A 20,052-nucleotide genomic window follows, 5' to 3' on the forward strand; every position below is an offset into this window, starting at 1 on the left:
TTTCCCAGATATGAGCGCGTTCAACATGGCGGTCAAACTTTTGTAAAAAATATATTTGCTTCTTATTGGAGGCAAATGGCTTCCTTGGTATTCTGTTTGCCTAATTATTAAGAGCTTATTGCAATGGCCTGTGGCAGGCTTGTTTCACTGTTAAGGTGCGCGAGTCTTAGGAGATATTTTAGTTCGAGAGGACAGGACGAAACTATCATGAACGTGTTTGATAGAAAGGCAAAGAGAAGGCAAAAGAACAGGGCGGCAATGGCTGAGGATGTAGCGGTATATGATTACCTCAGAGACGAAGTAAGAATTTGCTTCCTATTTTGGTGTTTGTTAAGTTTGTGGGAACAATTAAGGCTGCGTTCACATTTTGGTGCCCGAGCATTAGTGCCCGAGCATTTAGTGCCAGAGCACCGGCACAAAGTGGTGCTGTGTTGAGACACTAGCCAGAGTACCTGATAAATAAGTGCCTGGTTCAGTGCCCGAGTACAAGGTTAAGACCATGTACTCGGGAACAGCCACGGTGCCCGAATTCTGGCGTGGGTACTTGAATAAAAGGCGTGTTCACATTAAGCGTCCATCAAGAATCATACTCAGGCACCGTTGCTAGAGCACCAAGTGTGAACACAGCCTTAGCTGGTATCTGAGTAACTACGCACCTATCCCTCCCACCGTTTTAATCTTTTAACCCCCTAATAGGGACTAAAATCTAATTTCTCCTTACAATATCACCCCTGAATCACACATTTAGGTCATGAGAATTAGGGATATGATCACCAACTAAAGAAGCTCTTGGTTGTTCAACAAATTCTCCATGTTAGTAATTTTACTAATGCATAGAGAAGCGTATTGAGAATATGCATACTGATGTTAGGGCGAAAAGGTTACTAGTAAATCAACTGAGATTGTTGGGTGGGGAGAGGGGTAGGTGTGCTCTGGTAACGCTATATCAACCACAATGCTTAGTTCTTATTAACCAAGTGGGAGGACTGTATGGGAGAATCTTGACCAAGGTTGCCAGTACAGACCGAATGCAGTGAGGTCTGTACCAGCAACCGAGGTCAAGATTCTCCCATACAGACAGACCTAGCTCAGTTAATAAGATGTCTATTATATGGATGTGTCTTATATGCCAATTTTTTTTATATTCTTTGTACCTATTTTTTCTAGACCGGTCTAGATGCCGGTCTAGATGGGAAAATCTAGACCGCTTTCAATATTGATTTCAGCCAATCAAATTCGTGGATTCAGTAGTTCCCAGTCCTTGTGAGACACAGCCATATAATAAAATACAATACAACACTAGTTTATTCATGATGATTAGGAGTAAGAAAATAAAAGTAAGTTAAGTACATCATGAAAAAGAAACATGAAGTTAACCCTATAATATTTCCTAGAAAGAATGAATAAGCAAAAAAATAAAATTAAAAAAAAACAATTATATGTGCTTATGTTGCAAGTAATTTTTTTTCTAAGGTAAATTTAATTTTTCACAAGGTACAATTTTTTAACCTGGGTAATTTTGCACCACAATACTTTTTTCATTAGCTATGGGGTAACTAATTCTTCTTTTATTGATAACAATGATAGAGATATTGGGTTTTGCCAAGATAAGGTTATAACAATCTGAGAGAGGTTTTGCCAAGATAAGGTTATAACAATCTGAGAGAGCAAGATTTTCACATCCAATTTGAAAAAGTGGTTAGCTCATGTCCTATTATCTTGAGTGAGTTTGAAAAAATCACTGCACTTTAGGTTATTTAGGCCAAAAACAATTTTGTAGCATTCTATAAGTGGAATGAAGTGTCTCTACTTCTCTATTAAAGTGGGCCAGTTCAAAGTTTTGATATGTTCCTTATATTCCATTTTCCCATGCTTTTGTCCTTTCTTTTCCTTTCCTTTATAACAACCATAAAATACCCTCTCATCTTGAATTAAATTTTAATCGAATTTTGTTGCAGTGGACATAAGGTTTGAAACTTGGAGAATATCACTTGTGTAAAATGTCCTTGGATATCCCCCAGATTTAGCTGGGGAATATTTGGTCACATGATGCATTAATTTAGACCAATTGCCCACAAGCAGAAATATTCAGTGGATCATAATAGATTATAACTAGTAATATTTTTTCTGTTTTTTTTTTTTTTTTTTTTTTTTTTTTCAGATTGCTGAAAGGATGGTTGATAGAGTAGGAGACATTTCTAGGTTTGTCTTTGTAACTATAAAAAAATTATTTGGTTTTGAGGGGAAGTATTGGTTTACTTTCTTCTCTTACTTAGCTAATTTTTTCTCTCAGACATTTTCCTATGGCTTTGGATCTTGGTTGTGGGAGAGGACATATCTCAAAATACCTTACCAAGGTTGGTTCTGATTCTGTTCCTTGATATCAGTATTTATTAAAAACTGGATCATTGGATAATGCAGTTCAAGACTTTTTATTTGCTTAGCCATTATGGTATATGAGCCAATATACCATAATCTAATATCTCTACATTGTAACATCCAGTTTCTTCTTACAAAATAAAGTCAAGAAGATTTGTCTAATATTGCGTAGTGCCAAGTTGGCTATCTATCATTATCTATCTACAAGATTCACCGACAGGCAGGGACACCCCAACAGCTTGTGCCAATTACTGCGGGCCCAGTAAACCCACCCATCCCACCCAGGGGAGGACATCTATCACACAGTAATTTCGTGTGTGGGAAATTAGTGTCTCCTACCCCAACCCTGCAGGAGACGGGATCTCCATTTATTCGTCCCTATCTGAGAAGATGAGAATATCTAACCATTTCTTGATGTTATAGAAAGGTAGCAAATTATTCTCAATTATTTTAAGACCTCGAGTGTTGGTCTGGCTGGGGCTCGAACCCTCGACCTCCCATGCAATGGTCCAGCGCACTATCCATTGGGCTAACCGGGCGGCAGTTATCATCTCATATCCAATGCGCGCTCTTGGAATAATTGTTAAGTATATTCCCTGTGATGTTCTTCAAACATTTCCAAAGGTGCTGACAAGGGGGATTTGTTTAACAATGAAGAGCTTCTTTAGTTGGTGATCATTTTTTTTATTCTTGTGACCTTAAAGTGTGATTCTGGGGTGAAATTGTAAGGAGAAATTAGATGCTGGTCACTCCTTGAGGTAAAAGGGTTGATAAAGTAAACTTTGTCAGCAGGGCTCGACCCTAACTTTTCAACTTACTAGCCAAGTGGCTAGGGACATCTTAGATGTTTTTAGATGTTACGACAATTTCAGTCTGTTTACTAGCCAAACTGGCCAGTGGAAATTGAAAACCACTAGCCAAAACTGAATTTCTACTGGTCTGTGGCTAGTGGGCTACCGTTAGTGTCAAGCCCTAGTCAGGTTTGTAAAAAAAAAAGTTGTTACATTTAGTTTGTGAATATTCTTGTACAACAATCTCTTGGAAAATTGACAATGACTTTGGAGCTCTCTATTGATGCAGTATTTCAATTGGCCAGTGTTGATATATCTTTTTTTTTCCTATTTCAGGATCAAGTTGGAACCCTAGTTATGTCTGATATGGCAGAAAATGTGCTGGTTAGTACAAACACTGTTTCTTTGATCAAGGGTAAGGAAGCTCAGATCTATGGTTTTCAGGCCTGTAGGTTTTTTTCATTACTTGTTTGGTACCAAAATTGTTGCAACAACACAATCATTTGTTAGTACTCAATATGAAGTAATACTGTATTTAAAATTTACTTAACTTGAAATATTTCCCTGTTTATCTAGGCTCTAGTCTCAACGGAAAAGTTTTTTTCTGTTTTCTAAATCAAAGCTTGGACCCCACTTCTCCTGTCAAAAATTCCCAGATCCTCTCCTCTTCTCTCCTCTCCTCTCCTCTCCTCTTCCCCCCCCCCCCCCCCATCCCAACCCTACTTTTTGGCTGGAAGCAGTGGTTTCAAAACAAGCCAGCGACCGCCGGAGTACCGCCAGCTACTTGATTGTATGTCGCCAGCTACTCTGGTCATAACAATCTGCTCGTGACAAACAATCTCGGCATTATTACAGCTGTTTACTTTTCCAGACTCGGCCGCCTACTTCAAAACATTTTTTTGAAACCCTGTGGAAGGGCTAAGATCTTAGTTAAAGGTAAATTTTTGATTACAAAAGATGTAGGTTTGTTGGTTAGATGACTTAAATTGGTACAATTTGGTTATAAATATGTTATTGCTGTTGTTTTTGTTAGAATCAGTGCCTACCCTGTGAGATTCCAACTACAAAAGTTGTGGCAGATGAAGAATTTCTTCCTTTTCCTGCTAACAGTTTTGATCTTATTGTTAGTAGTTTGAGGTATTTCTACATGCTAAGACAGTTTCAATGAAAAACTGGTTTCACCACTTTTAGGTTTTCCAAAATTAATAAAGATTTTCCACATCCATCAAAAAGTTATCATTTAGTGATTTTCTTTTAATTATCTTGCTTTATTTTCTTTTAAAGCCTCCATTGGGTCAATGACTTACCAGGGACATTTAGACAGGTATAACAAAGGATAAGAATGGTAAATTGCACATTTGGTGGGTGTACCTTGCAAATATGATTTTTATTTCCACAGGATGGTTTTTCTCATCAGCCTGGTACTTGTGTGTGGTCATGATATCATTGATTTTTTTTTCAACAGATCTTTCATTGCCTTAAAGCTGATGGAGTGTTTATTGGAGCCATGTTTGGTGGTGAAACTCTCTACCAATTGAGAGCTGCACTGCAATTGGCTGAAACTGAAAGGGAGGGGGTAAGTACAGCTGTACAGCACAAATTCAGAGGGAGGGGGTGGGTACAGCTATACAGTACAAATTCAGAGGGAGGGGGTAAGTACAGCTGTACAGCACAAATTCAGAGGGAGGGGTAAGTACAGCTGTACAGCACAAATTCAGAGGGAGGGGGTGAGTACCATACAAATTCAGTCAAGTTGTTGGGGAAAGGGAAAGATGGAGAGTAGTGTATGATTATTTGACTTGAAGAGCAAGGGAAAGAATTGTTCTCTCAATAATTTAAGATTAGTTTAAATTTGATATGAGCCTGATGACGACAGCAACAAAATTATGCGGATTAAAACAAAGAATCAACCAAAATTAAGCAAAATTTCAAACACAAAGCCCATTCCATTGGCATGGGACAAAGATTTGATTTCAGGTAGCAGCTTTCTTTCCACTCTTTCCTCTTTCTTTCCTCTTTCTTTCCTTTCCTTTTTTCCTTTTTTCCTTTCTTTCCTCTTTCCTCTTTTTACACTCTAACATCAGTATGCATATTCTCCATACTGTTCTCTATACATTTCCTAGGGTGCTGACAAGGAGAATTTGTTTAAAAATCAAGAGTTTCTTTAGTTGGTGATCATTTTCTTTATTCTCATGACCTTGATGTGAGAAAGAAAGAAAGTCTCAATTTTATCCTTGGTTCAAATTTTATTTTCCTTTGTTCTCGGTCATGTTAATGTATGATAATGAGTTTGAAACAAAGGAAAATAAAATTTGAACCAAGAATAAAATTGAACTACAACATACAACAAACGTGTCTAGTTACAATGATAAGGTTGAGATCAGACGTCAGCATCATCAGGTGCCTTTGGCAGCCGCTTCAGTCCATGTAACAATCTCACCTTCCCACCCATCCCACCCCAGGGCAGGACAACCATCACACAGCAATCTCGTGCATGGGAAATTAACGTCTCCTACCCCTAACCCTGCAGCAGGAGATGGGGCTTATGGTTTATTTGTCCTTATCCGAGAAGACTAGAATATCTATCCATTTCTTGATATTATAGAAAGGTAGTAAATTCTCCTCAGTTATTTTAAGACCATGAGTATTGGTCTGGCTGGGGCTTGAACCCTCGACCTCCCGCACAACAATGACAGGGGTGATGCTATAAGGAGAAATTAGATGTTAGTCTCTCTTAGAGAATCAGATGATGTCATGGCTAGTCTGTTTTCAAACTTGAAGGCCTACAAAACAGATTTTCATGCAAAGAAAAAAAAAATTTTTGATTTTGTTCACTTAATTGCTAACCTGTAATTACATGCAAACCTATAACTGAAGTTTTGACCTGAGACATATATCTTATTAACCAAGGGCTAGGGCCGTACTGGGAGAATATCGGCCCGAGGTCTTGACAGTACGGACCGAGTGCAGCAAGGTCTGTACAAAAAAGACCGAGGGCCGATATTCATCCGGTACAGTCCCGAGCAAGCTTGGTTAATAAGAGATTTATTACACGACTGAAGTTCAAAGGGACACAAGTGCGGTATCATTTGGGACCATTCGGGACAGTGCCCGGTCCAATACTGAGAGAATATTGACAGGCAATAGAGCATTTTGATTGGTTGATTTTAGTTATTGGCCCTCTGACTTCCCGAGTCGTGTAATAAAGTCAATTACTGACTTTTAATTAAAAATTGCTCGAGCAGAAGATGTGAGAGCCCATGTCTCAAATACTATTTGCCTGGTCTCTGTAGGGTTTTGCTGCCCATATTTCACCATTTGCAGAAGTACGAGATCTTGGAAATCTTCTGACAAGAAGTGGATTCTCTCTGACGACAGTTGTAAGTTGGTGCAAGTGTTCATTCGATTTCTTCCACAGTAGCTCTCCAATTTTAAAATAAACAATAAGTGGTCTCAACCTTTTAGCTCCCAGAAGTGATTAACATGTAACTTTTCCCTAAAATATCTATTCATTATCAAGCAAATAGGAAAATGAGAATACTCAAACTTATCAGGTAGAAGTTGTTACTTTGATTGAACACCAAATTCTCGTAACTAAATTACAAGGAAATGTGTTGCAGCTAGAGGGGAGAATTCATAGTCAGATGTTGTGTGTTTAAAGGTTAAACGAGAGAATCAGGTGGTTGATAGTGTGGTTGTTTGATGAAGGTATGGTCTTGTCTTGGAAAGGACAGTTCCCAGAGACAATGATCGACTAAAAACAATATTTTGTTTCATAAAGGCTATAACATAGCCAAAAAATTTTTTGGCTAACATTTGACAGTTTAGACATGTCTAGCTGTTGGCTGTCTTTTCCAAGACTGAATTCAATGTCATGTTGCCATAATAAGGAGTTAAATGGGATATTATTTGACAAGTTCACAGCATAATAATATTCCAGTGTAGAAAGTGTCAGTGTTAAGGTCCTCTTTCACACAAAGTCGGTAAGTTTTCATGATTTGATTTAATGTTGGGACTTTGCATGCTGGAATGTGCATGAATGCTAACAAATTTACATATCTTTAATTTTGAGGAAAACAGCCAACAGCTATCAAAAATTGTTAACTTTTAAGAAAAACTTTAATGTCTATTAATGATACTGTGTCTTCAATCTTCAGTGTACTTTGGCCTCATGAATTTCATCCAAATAAAGTGATTGATGTTTTTTTCTCTGGTGGAAATTCACCTAAAAGTCTAGCAAAGACTCGTTTGCCAAACAATTGCTACCAGACTGTTTGTTAAAAATGGATCAATTGGTCAGATTTGTTGTGGTTTCTTAGATTATAACCTGTGATTTTTATACTTTACATTTGTAAGGTTAATTTGTTCTTTTTGCACTGAATTCTTTTCAGGATTTTGATGAAGTAACAATAGGATACCCCAGCATGCTTGAGCTAATGCAGGATCTAAAAGGCATGGGAGAAAACAATGCAGCTTGGAATAGGAAGACGGTACTGCACAGAGACACAATTTTAGCAGCTTCATCCATTTACCAAGGTAAAATAGTTATCTTTTCGCTGTCTACTAAATAGATGTAAGCTATAATTCTTATTGTTCAGGGTCCAGTTTTTTGAAGGATGATTGGCACTAACCCAAGGTTAAATTTTAATCCAGGTTTCCTATTTCTCTATTTAATTTAATTTAATTTAATAACTTCTAGAGCGCTATTTTCATTCAATGATCAACAGTGCTTAACAACTTACAATACTACAGTAAATTCAAATTTATAAAACTAATTAGAACATAGCTAGCAGAGTCACGCAATCAAATTCATTATACGTGAGCGTGCTCAAAATCCCGATAGTGCACGCTGATAGCGTCAGCAAATCCAACTTCGCCAGAAATTTTTCTTTTCGCGCGGGCAGCCATTGTTAGTGCGGGGAAAAATAATATATTTTGCAACAGTAATGGATACAAACAGAAACTTGGCCTACTAGTCTGAAAACGAAGACAATGTTTCGACCTTTTCCCTTGGGTTAGAGTTCTTAAATGAGGCAGAAAAAGAGAAAAACAAAGGAAAAGGAGACTCGGCATCAGCGCCGTCACAATTCACTTCAACTGATATTGTTGTCCGTTTTTCGCATCGGATTTGATGCACAATTCCACCGGCTATGTTCTAAAACAATTGGTTCATGCTTTCAGCTGTGCACTATCGACTCGTGGAGCACGTGGGAAGTTTGGAGAACACTCAAGAAGCTAGAGTTGCCCTCGGCTATTGCCTCGCGCAACTCTTACGCTTCTTTCGTGCTCTCCAAACTTCCCGCGTGCTCCATAACTCGATAGTGCGCGCTAAAGCATGAACCAATTGTTAATTACATGTACATTAATATTAACAAAGTATGTTAAAAATGAGAATAGTATAGAGTATCCATAATAAAGATCTTAATTAGGAATAAGGATCTTAATAAGGAACTTAATTAGTAATACTAATTAAAGTAATTGTCAGACAGGGTACTTTGAGAAAGCTGCATGAAATAAATAAGTTTTCAGCTTACATTTAAAAATGGAAAATATTCAAGAAAATATTCTATTCAAGAACCTTTTTGGGATAATTTTCCCTGTTCTTTTGAGAGCATCTGATCATCAAATTGTAGACAAGTATAGTTAAACTGAACTTTCTTTTAAAGCTTTCAGATCTGAAATCAAATTTCACACTAACCCTGGTTAATCTAAACCCAGCTTTGAACAGCCTGGCCCAGGTCTAGTGATCGATGGTTATGGTCTCAAAAATTAATTAGTCTTGGAAACTTTTGTTTAATTTTCAAAAACTACATTAATGTTAAGTTAGTAATGGATTAGTCAGATAATAACATTGCATCTCAATTTTGTCTTTTCTCTTCCAATTAATGAAGTTACATATATATACACCATGGAGAAAGTCTGTCTGTATGGTATCCATGCACCTGTTGACCTATATTAGAAATAAATTATCACTTGTGTGATGTGCTCACTTAACAATTGACTTCTGATTTTGATTCCAAATCGTGTGTAAATATCATATGAACACACTTTCCATGAAGTATTCTTATATTATGTTTCTAGATATGTATGGTCTAGAAGATGGTGGAATTCCAGCAACGTTTTTTGTACTTTATATGATTGGCTGGAAGCCTCATGACTCTCAGGTAGGAAAGAACTACATTATCTTTGTTGATTTTATCATATAAGGGGCAAAATTACTGAATTGTGATTGGTAAAGACAGCGGGCATTTTTTCTTAATTTTTGTAATTGTCCCGGGCAAAATTACTTGAAAATGATCGGCTGAAAATCGCTTCACAACGGCTGCCAAGGTAAATAAATTTCTTTTTGTTTTGTAACAATGGCATCTCGTTTTGTGCGAGATCAGTAAGAGAACATTTTGCCACTTATATTATAAACAAGTAATCACATGGTTCCTTGTAAAATTAAGGATTGATATCACTTGTGTTTTCGGAAGTTGCAGAAATTGCCCTCGTCGCTGCACAAACTTCCAAAAACATGCGTGATATCAATCCTTCATTTTACTCGGCCCCATGTGATTACCTAAGTATACTTATTAATACTTTAACTCCTAGCAGTGGCTAGCAGGTGACTTCTCCCATACATTATCCAGTGATCTTGATCAACATCAAAATTCTGATAATTAATCTACAGGGAAATACTGTCTTAGGTATCAGCTCAAGGGGAGAATTAAGAAGCAGATCTTGGGAGTTGAAAAATCAAAAGAGCACTTACAGTATATTATCTACTGGAATTTGATTAGCAAAACTCCACAACAGTTTGTTTTATGGTTTGGTGGTTCTCACATTGTGTTTGGTATGCACAATTGTTTTCAAGATAATTTAGATTTTTGCTAGGAACTAATATTTGACTAAAGATGGTGAAGATTTTGGAGCATTTTCTTTGAATTACTTTTTTTTTTCCACTGGAGCTGGTGTTTGAGATCAAGGACATTCTGCAAACAATGAACAGGGTATTTTTTTTAACATTAGTAATTTAACTGGTCCATTTCTTCCAGGTCTAGAGTTTAACGTAAAACAGGAAGAACAAAGAATTGAACAATAATTTTATACCAACTGAAGATTACCAAATTACATTATAACATAACCAAAGTAAAGCGCACGCTCTGATTGGTCAATTTAGCGTCCCCCATTTGCCCATGGGTGTACGCTGCTGACATGAGCAAATGCAGACTACTTTTACATGCGCGCTTGTTTTTTCTGGTCGCGTAAGATTTGTTAAATAAAAGGGAACTCTTTGGCTACAATGTATCAATGTTATGTTATAAAACAAATGGTAAACACCACAGCGTACACTATTGAGTTATGGATGCACTTGGGAGGTTTGCTAAGCACTCAAGAGGCTAGAGTTGCTCTCGGCTATCACCTTGAGCGACTCTTATACTTCTTTTGTGCTTAGCAACCTCCCGCGTGCATCCATAACTCAATAGTGTACGCTGTGGTGTTTACCATTTGTTAATTTCGTCGATCAAAGTATCAGTAGTGTTGTTTGTAACTTTGTTTTGATGTACAGTGATTTTTTATTTTCAGCAAAAAGCTGCTACACGTGGGTCTGCAACAGCTAGCTTTGGTGACATCTCAAGTCTGAATAAACCCAAGGAATAGATTCAGATTACTTCATCATCTCTTTGTCATTCATTGACTGGCAGTTCAGAACTTCAAGGTTGTTTTGAAGCAAGCTTGTCATACAACAGTGCTCCTTGGTCCAAAAGGGTTTCTAAGGGTTTCTTCCATTCTCTGTCAGTGTGGAAAATGAGTATGTGAAAAACAGTGTGGGTCAGACAGCTTTAACTGTGACAACTGCCATTTTCCATTTCCTCACTCTTTTTATTATCTCCACCAACCCAAGAGTGGATGGAACAGGCTACTGAAATCACTCCTAAATCACAAGAGAAATTAGACATGGATTTGGATTGGTTTTTACTAGTGATCTATTGGAGAACAGATGTTTACATAAAACAAATAGATTCCATGTTGCCATACATCAGTTCGGTTAAAGAGCACAGTAGTCAAAATGTAGGAAGAACATCACTGACATTCAGCTGCATGTTGTGTGCCACTTATTTGTTGTTATCATATTTTAGACTACATGCTGTCCTTCCCTATGGGTGAAGTCCTTTTCACAAGTAATAAATATTAATGAATAAAAAAATAGAGTAAGAAATATGGTAAGTTTTGAGCTCAAAGCTTAACATCTTTCTTACCGGTATTCTATTTACTAAAACATGACGCTAAAATTGACATTGTGGATCCTAGCGGTATGCATGTCCTACATGTATATAAACTTCATAATGGGCCTTGCTCACCATAGAGTCTCTTTGGCACTGGTAGGGCATTGGAGCATGGAATCCAAAGGTCTGAGGTTTGATTTCTCATAGGGATTCACGTTCGTGACAGGACAAAAAACATCTTTCTCTAGAGAAATGATGGTTGGGCACTGTGGGGAACTCTGTGAGTGAGGGCATGCCATCTGTAAACTATAACTGAACAGTTGTCATGGCAATAATTTAATAATTTTGTCAGAGAGGGACTGTTACTTTCATTTGTCTCTGAAGCATGTCAGGAACACAACTTACAATCAATAAAAATCATAACCAAGTTCAATCAAAGGGTAATAAAAGTAAGCTTTATTTTCTAAAAGTTATCAAAAGTGTGGAGTAAAATATCTTTTACAAGTAATTAATATTTGCACTTTACAGAATGACAATTGTAGAAAAAAAGCCTTACAGTGAAGACATATTTACATTTTATTTAGTATCAACCACTAAATAATTGGATGATGCTTAATTTGTAAATATTTGCAAGGTGGTTCAATGTACTTCATGAATTAAAATTCAAAGTTTGGGCAGCTTTGGACAGTGTCTTTTTTTAAAGGACTTAGCAGCAATGTAAATTTACTTGACTGAATGTTTGTGTTCATTATTAATTCAACAAAATCATTTTTTTCAAAACAAGTGACTATGAATTATTTCTGTTCTATTTTTTTTTTCGATTTTTAGCTCATTAAATTACCTGTTATTACAAATTCTACTTATAAAAATTACTGTTTGGTATGCAAAATAATTTTTAACATTCTTCTGTAACTTCAAATATTGAAATAAATTGAATCAAATTGGGATTCAAGCACACAGACTTATGGTACAACAAAACTGAGCACAAACTTTTTCATATCTTAGTGTCACCATGGGCCCATTCCTCAAAAGTGGCAGTCACTTAACAGGCCTATAACACTGTTCTGTTTTCATTCAAGATGGAGATTTCAAAAGTTTTGGAAAAAAACAAAACAATAAAACTATCAGCTAAAGAAACAAAATGGACTAATTTGGGTGCCAGAATCTGCTTTTCTGTCCTTTAAATTTTTATTTTAAAGCATGGCTTTGAACCTGTTAAGTTACCTGAACTTTTGAGAAAGGGACCCCATGAAACTCTTGAAGCCTTGAACACCATAAATATTTATGGAGATGTTACTGTACTCCAAATTGACGCTTTAACTCCCGAGATTACATCAATAGTTTTCCTTACTGTCTGCTATTCACTGAATCGAAATATGGCGTCTAATTTGAATTACCCATTGTTCTGGACTTACTAGACTTGTCTTCACATGGAAACACAAAAGGATTATCACATGTGTGAGAGGCTAGTAAGTCCAGAACAATGGCAATTCAAATTGGACGCCAAAGTTTGATTTGGTGTATACAATTCTCATGATGTTAATTGATATTTTCCTTTATTCTTATCACTTGTCTGTGTGGTATTGTATTGATATTGTAAGGAGAAATTCTGTCTCGGTCACTCATGGGAGTTAAAGGGTTAAGAGCTAAACTAAACTGTAAACAGGAATGATTGTTGTTTTGAGATTTGCTTGCCTGCTCTCACCTTATTTCAGCACATAACTGACCAGTCTGATTAAACTCAAGTGTTCATTGTTTCTTAAGTTTAACAAGGATGAATAAACTAAAGACTAGCCACTAACTGTACTATTATTTGAAAATAACTCAAACAAAACAAAAACACTCGACAGGATGTCTGGATTTAAAATCTATGAAAGACCAGGCTTGAAAATAAAATTCCTGTTTAATTCTAATAATAAACTTACTGAATTTGGTGATCTAAGAAGATAAATTGATGATTGAGTACTACTGAATGATCATTCACTTTGACTTTGCAGACAAAGGAACCTGGTAAACGCTACAAAAAACAAAAAAAAAATTGAACACTGAATTGCCATTCCATCATTCATCTCCAAATCTTGAAACATCAGGCCAGGACAAATGTAACATGGCACAGACTAGTCAAAAAAAGAAAAAAACTGTGGCAAAGACTAACTCTGGAATTTTGGGGACTTACATGCTAAGACTGTCTCCAGTAATTGTGAATTGTAGTTCCCATGTGGAAATCTTGGACTGACTTAAAGATGGTGGTATGAAGCTTTTGATATGCTTGCATAGTAAGCTATTGACAACAATTACACAGTTCTCACTTAAATATCAGTATTATAACAGTAGGGTGCACTCAGGAGTCAGGAAGTAACAGTATCACACTTTTTTCCTTGTTAATGTTCTCCTTGAAAAGAAAACTGCTAAATTTACTGTGTGGCAGAAATTAATCGTTCCAAATTGTAAAAAATTATTACATTTAGTGGAATTAAACTTCTGCAAAAGTTTCCAGCCACATGCACATGGTGCTAACATTTGTCTTCATACCAGATTGTTGAAGACAGTCATATAATTTCAGCAGGAAACAAACATGATTTAATCACCAGAGACAGCTAGCATGGGTGTTTTCCTAAGAATGCATAAATTAATGATTATAAACTAAAAAAACAAACAAACAAATAAAAACAAAACCTGCAGCAACAAATGTTATAATAATTATTAGTATTAATTACTGATGATACATGTGGCCCACACTAGTAAATACACTCTGAACTATGTGATCATGGCTTCGTTAGGACTGTAAATGGCTTCCCTTCTCTGGAGTGAATGAAAATTGGTCAAAAGCTTCACTTTCCTCAGCAATATCTGGGAGATCTCCTGCAAAAAATTTTTTTTAGAATTATGGTCATTTTTGCTGTGATGTTGATTGCCATTAAATAAACGTGATTTCAAGAACAAGACAGGTGAAGAGCAACCCAAGTTGTCACTCATGTCCATGTCCTTTATGATATAAGTTGCTGATTCAAACAGTAAAATGCTCTCTTTTCAAAAACAACAAAAATTTCCTTAAAACTTCCATGATGTGTACATCACATCAATTAACATTTCTGCTAGGAAAAAAATTTGATTTAATTCATGTGTCAGTGGATGCCACTGTGAAATTATTTTGAGACATTTATCATCTGTGGCATTACCTTACTTATCTTGGCAACATGTGGCTTTGCGTCCTGTAGGAGGCAGTAGCCACAAAAAATTGGACAGCTTGTTGATTAATTAAAAGTGGACAAAGTTTCTATTGAAATAATTATTTATATGGCCATAAATTAAGTGAAAGCATATTTCCCATTCTTTAATCATTTGAAACATGAATCATCTACATGTGTCTACTGAAATAAATTAAAAATCAAACTTGCTATTGCTAACTATACTGGTACTTAATGCTTTAAAAGGTCAAAATGGTTTTGCCCACATCTTATACCTTCTGGAGGTGTGAGTTGGGGTACTTCACTGGTGAAGTCTTCATCAAAATTTGATACATCAGTCTCGGACTTGACAACAGGCTTGAAAGGAGGTTTTACCTGCATGTTTCAAAAAAACAGTAAGTAGTTGATTAGCAAACAATAATGAAAAACAATTATAGCGTGATGCAATGATTGCTTATTTATTTGTATTGCAAGTTTACCATTTTGTTGAGTATGTTGTCCCAGTTAATTGTCTCAAAAAATTTATGTTTCATGACTTCCTTTGCATCATCTGGACCACCTCCAAGCCTGAAAAAACATGAAAAGACAGTCAGTGGTAATTTTAGGGGAAAAAAAAGTGTATCCAAAAACCCCTCAAGGACAAAATTCCACTAATTAAAAATACTTTTGATTTTTTTTTTTCAATGTTTCATTTCCAGGGCTTAAGGTACTGGTCACAGTTGTCTGAAAGCTGATTAGTGCTAACCCAGGGTTATTTTAATAAGGTTTCTTTATTTCTCCATTCAAGAGTCTTTTTGGGATGATTTCCCCTATAATTGTTCTTAGAGAGTCCATTTATCAAATTGTAGACAAAAATAATTCTACTGAATTTTCTTTTAAAGCTTTCAGATCTAAAATCAAATATACCACTAACCCTGGGTTATCTTAACCCAGCCCACAAGAGTTAGAGGTGAATAACACTTGTTAATCTCCCCAGAACTAGCCAATCAGTGAAGTGTATACAAAGTATCCCTATTGGAGAATGCAAATATAGTTTATATCTGACCACTTGCAACCCAAAGGCTGAATTACGGGTGCAGTGTAAGGTTGAGAACAGATGTCAGCATATCAGGCGCCTCTGGCAGCTGCTTCAGTCTATCAATCTCACCTTCCCACCCATCCCACCCCAGGGGAGGACATCCATCACACAGTAATCTCGTGTGTGGGAAATTCATGTCTCCAACCCCAACCCTGCAGGAGACGGGACCTCCATTTATTCATCCCTATCCGAGAAGACTAGAATATCTAACCATTTCTTGATGTTATAGAAAGGTAGCAAATTCTTCTCAATTATTTTAAGACCTTGAGTGTTGGTCCGGCCGGGGCTCAAACCCTCGGCCTCCCGCACAACAGTCCAGCGCTCTATCCATTGAGCTAACCGGGAGGTGGTTGCAACAGTAGGCTTGTGATTATGATTATAATTGCTCTTACCGTTTTGTGGGCCTTTTTTCTAGGAGCCCAGAGAGGACACTTCTTGCATTATCGGTAAGTCTTGTTGGAAACTTTACCTCCTCCTGTTAACAGAAAACAGACCTTTTAAAATTATACACAACATAGCTTTTGACTATAAAAAGTTCTCAACAGACTTGCAGAGAAAGTACATGCACGTTCAGAAACCAATTGATCTTTACCACTGCCATTGAAAAGTAAATGACAAGACTGCATTTTGAGTCTCTACAAAGTAACTCAGCCTTTCAAAATTATATCTTCGAACTTGCTAAATATTTGATCAGTCTTATTAAAAATCCACATCCAAATTCATACCGTCAGGATAAGTTCAAAGAGAACTTCATGATCCCTGTTGTAAAATGGCAGACGGCCACACATCATTTCATACATGACAACGCCCACTCCCCACCAATCCACAGCACGGCCATAATCATTGTCTTCCAGTACCTTTTATGATTACACAAAAATCATCAAATATGACATTTCAATTAACTGAGCTGAGGTGTAAATCTTACTGGTGAAAGTTGATTTTAGCAGGGTTTAATTGAGCAAATCTTGGTGCACAAAATTCAATTCTTTTCTCAGATTTCATCAAAACTGTAATTCATTTTCCAGACTAAGGGTCCTGGGTAAACCATTTGTTTTGACTGAAATAATAGTTGTAAAGAGTTTGTGCAAATTGAAAACCGTCAAAACTGTCATGCAATATCCGTTTTATTGTGTACAATTTAACATGGTATTCTCTCATTGGGTAATGAATTTTCCTATAAAACTGACCTCTGGAGCGAGGTATTCAGGAGTACCACAGAATGTCTTCGTGGTAGCTCCATATGTGATGTCCTCTTTACAGAGACCAAAGTCAGTGAGTTTAATGTGACCATCTGAATCTAAAAGAAGATTTTCAAGCTGTGAAAAATAAAAGATAGTTAATAGATTTAAAGTGATGCTAAAAATCAGTGCAGCAATTAGATAGTGGGCCAAGATAGTATCATAAAAAGGATTATGCATAATACCTTAAGATCTCTGTAAACCACTTTGTTGTCATGAAGATACTTGACAGCCAGAATAATTTCTGCTGCATAAAACCTTGAACGGTCCTCTGAGAAGACGCGTTCTTTAGACAAGTGGAAAAACAGCTATGGAGAAAACCAGAATTCAACCAGTTTTTTCCTTGACAAGAAGTGAATGACAGGTAACTTCTCATGTAACATAGCATGTTATGTCATCTTGAACCCCAAAGATTACAGAGTAAATTTATTTGGAAGACATATTTTTACATTTATTTCTAGTCTCTACTTGACATTTATAGGCTATGCTTGCTATTTGTAAAGCACCTTTATAGGTCTGTCCATAAAAGGAAATTATTAAACCCTTTGACCGCTAAGAGTGACTATAAAGCATCTTATTTCCTCTGACAGTATCACTTCTGAATCAAATATTAACGTAAGAAATACTTGTACTGCTAGTCGCAACAATCGCCAAGGTTCCAAAAATTTCACAAATTATTCAGTCATCTTATTCACAGGAAAGTATTCGAAATCCATTGGGGTCTCTAAAATCTGCGACTAGTAGTATTAAAGGATCCCTTCCAACCACAATACCCTGCGCGCCCAAACAGAAAAAATAATTAAGAAATAACTAGTCAAATAGAAAGAACAATAAATTTGGAACACGATTGAGGAAATTCAAGACCTCAGTGAGGCAAATGTACTCGGATGAACGAGGATTTCTTTCCACTTCACGACTTGTCCAATACCAGATGGCAGAGAAAATGGCGGATTTCACATATCGCGCGCGCAATGTATTGTGGTTGGAAGGGATCCTTTAACTTCAACGATCTTATCAATCAGTTACTTAATAAGGCATTGTCACATCATGTCGCATAATAATATTACGCATTAATTTCATGTTAGAACGAAACAAATATGAGAAAGGAAGGAAAGGACATGATCTCCAACTGAAAAAGCTTCATTTGATCGTTGAAGAAATTCTCTTTGTCATTACTGTTGAAATGTCTAGGGCACAGTGCAGAGAATATTCATAATGATCTTAGGGTGTAGTACACTCACCTCGCCCCCATTCACATATTCCATAACAAATATTAATCTGTTTTTTGTTTGGAAAGAGCAACGTAATTCCTGTTGAACAAGTCATTGAAGAAATAGAACACATGACTTTAAATGGAGTTGTCATATTCATCATTTCTCTTATTGGGAGTCTGCAAACAGTTCTGTTGCTCGATATTAGAAGCTTTCTAGACTTAAGTTTTGGTAACTTATTCCCTTTAACTTCTAAGAGTGACTAGCATCTAATTTCTCCCTCAATATCACCCCTGAATCACACATAAAGGTTGCCAGAATATTAAGGAAATGACTGTCAACCCACAAAGCTGGTGAAATAATGGTGGACGTGAAATCGTGAATTTAATGGCCCAAAAAAAAAAAGCTTCTGGTGCTTGGACTAGATTGACATTTGGCAGGGTAGGTGAAGGATACACACTGAACATGAAAATGAAAAAAAGATGTACAAAACTTTTGATCCCAGGAACACTTTAAACAAATTTCTTTGCCAGTGCCTAAGGAAATAATTATATAGAGAAGAGCATAGAGAATATCGACACTGATGTTACAGTGAAAAGGGTTTAACAGAGTGTAAACTTACTGTAAGAAAAGGGTGGACTGTTGACTTCAAGACTCTGTTTTCTGTCAATGTATGCGCAACTTCATCCTGTAAAAGACAATATTATTCAAGACATAAGGTTTCAGCTGTCTTAAGATCTGTCTTAAGATTCACAAATCTGTCCAAAAGCTGACCAAAAGTCTGTGAAATATTATGCTCAATTCTAATTAATTCTAGCTCATTTGCCATCCATGTCTTGACCCTTTCACTCACACCAGTGACCAAGACAGAATTTCTCCTTACTGTATCAACACAATATCAAGCAGACAAGTGAAGAGAATTAAGAAAAATATCAATGAGGGGATTTTCGGTAGATCAAATACTAAATTCTCCAAATTAACATCATAAGAATTTATAGCAGACAGTAAGGTGAATTATGAATGAGATCTTAGGAGTGAAAAGGTTATCTTCCTCATGCTTTGCCATGGATGGATGGATGGATGGTTGACCTTTATTTAAACAAGATAAAAATTTAAAGCTACAAGCTTGTGGGGTCATGTATTTATAATTAAAAACATAAATCCTGATTGCTTTTGTTTTGTTGCTGGCAAAACAAATTAACCGGCTTGTATTACTCAAAATATTCTGTAGTTTTCTACAAACTGAAGCTACCATGAAAAGTTAGCAGTTTTAGATTTTAATATATTTTGCAAATAGTCCATTTTACAGTGCTTGGTTGCCAAGCCTTTGAACAGGGTGACCTTGTTATGAGAAAAATGTTGCTGCCCATCAAATGCAAATTACTTTGTTATTATGCTGACTAGATACTTGTCTCTATCACAACAAGCTTAAGGTCACCTTCAGCCTCACTCCAAATCAAAGGTTTAGCAACTACGTACACAACTACATAAAATAGTTTGTGCCCAAAAAATATCAAATAAAAAGGTAAAAAGCTGACTTTTTTGGAAATCTGGATATCATGATAACAGTGCTTTCAATAAGACCCGGAACCCACCAGAGTTCCAGTGGGTATTCTGTTGTTAGTCGCCGGGCATATTTCACTGTGCTCAAGTTGCGGTCGCCACACTCAAGTCACTCTCCAGCGGGTGCTGTACCGAGGTAGCCACCTATTTCAAATCTTATTAAAAGCACTGAAATAAAGGAATAAATAAATAAAATAACTCCATACTTTGGCAACAATAACTTCTTTCTTTAAAATCTTGAGTGCTACCACTTCCCCAGTCCTCTTCATCTTTGCCATTATAACCTTGCCAAATGTTCCCTTTCCCAACACCTTAAGCAACTGGAAGTCCTCTATAGTCTAAATGGAAAATAAAAGAATGGAAAATAAAAGAATGAAAAATAAAAGAATGGAAA

The 20,052-nt window shown here is 36.4% G+C and overlaps 2 protein-coding genes across 2 annotated transcripts in view; one reads left to right on the forward strand and one right to left on the reverse strand.

Moving 5' to 3' along the window:
- Positions 1–12,057, forward strand: LOC111333329 (arginine-hydroxylase NDUFAF5, mitochondrial). Its single transcript, XM_088745464.1, has 11 exons — positions 1–300; positions 2,162–2,202; positions 2,294–2,357; positions 3,507–3,554; positions 4,204–4,307; positions 4,455–4,494; positions 4,636–4,746; positions 6,464–6,550; positions 7,562–7,706; positions 9,252–9,334; positions 10,740–12,057. The coding sequence occupies exons 1-11, from the start codon at positions 124–126 to the stop codon at positions 10,812–10,814; spliced, it is 975 nt and encodes a 324-aa protein (XP_088601590.1). The 5' UTR covers positions 1–123; the 3' UTR covers positions 10,815–12,057.
- Positions 11,814–20,052, reverse strand: part of LOC111333333 (RAC-gamma serine/threonine-protein kinase) — a 17,244-nt gene continuing 9,005 nt past the window's right edge. Inside the window, exons 7-16 of the mRNA XM_088745460.1 lie at positions 19,865–19,996; positions 18,718–18,783; positions 18,126–18,194; positions 17,070–17,192; positions 16,834–16,962; positions 16,372–16,503; positions 16,039–16,121; positions 15,048–15,135; positions 14,844–14,943; positions 11,814–14,242 (exon numbers count right to left, since the gene is read on the reverse strand). Of these exons, the coding sequence (XP_088601586.1) occupies positions 14,157–14,242; positions 14,844–14,943; positions 15,048–15,135; positions 16,039–16,121; positions 16,372–16,503; positions 16,834–16,962; positions 17,070–17,192; positions 18,126–18,194; positions 18,718–18,783; positions 19,865–19,996 (1,008 nt within the window). The 3' untranslated portion in view covers positions 11,814–14,156. The remainder of the gene's footprint in view (positions 14,243–14,843; positions 14,944–15,047; positions 15,136–16,038; positions 16,122–16,371; positions 16,504–16,833; positions 16,963–17,069; positions 17,193–18,125; positions 18,195–18,717; positions 18,784–19,864; positions 19,997–20,052) is intronic.

This window comes from Stylophora pistillata, chromosome 14 (genome assembly GCF_964205215.1).
Source record: "Stylophora pistillata chromosome 14, jaStyPist1.2, whole genome shotgun sequence".
Classification (NCBI taxonomy): domain Eukaryota; kingdom Metazoa; phylum Cnidaria; class Anthozoa; order Scleractinia; family Pocilloporidae; genus Stylophora; species Stylophora pistillata.

What these genes read in the sequence shown, in the direction of transcription:
- LOC111333329 (XM_088745464.1), top strand. Translation starts at nt 124, where the DNA reads ATGGCCTGTGGCAGGCTTGTTTCACTGTTAAGGTGCGCGAGTCTTAGG. An exon ending in AGAGTAGGAGACATTTCTAG is followed by an intron (nt 2,203 to 2,293) that starts GTTTGTCTTTGT and finishes TTTTTCTCTCAG; the next exon opens with ACATTTTCCTATGGCTTTGG. An exon ending in TCTCAAAATACCTTACCAAG is followed by an intron (nt 2,358 to 3,506) that starts GTTGGTTCTGAT and finishes TTCCTATTTCAG; the next exon opens with GATCAAGTTGGAACCCTAGT.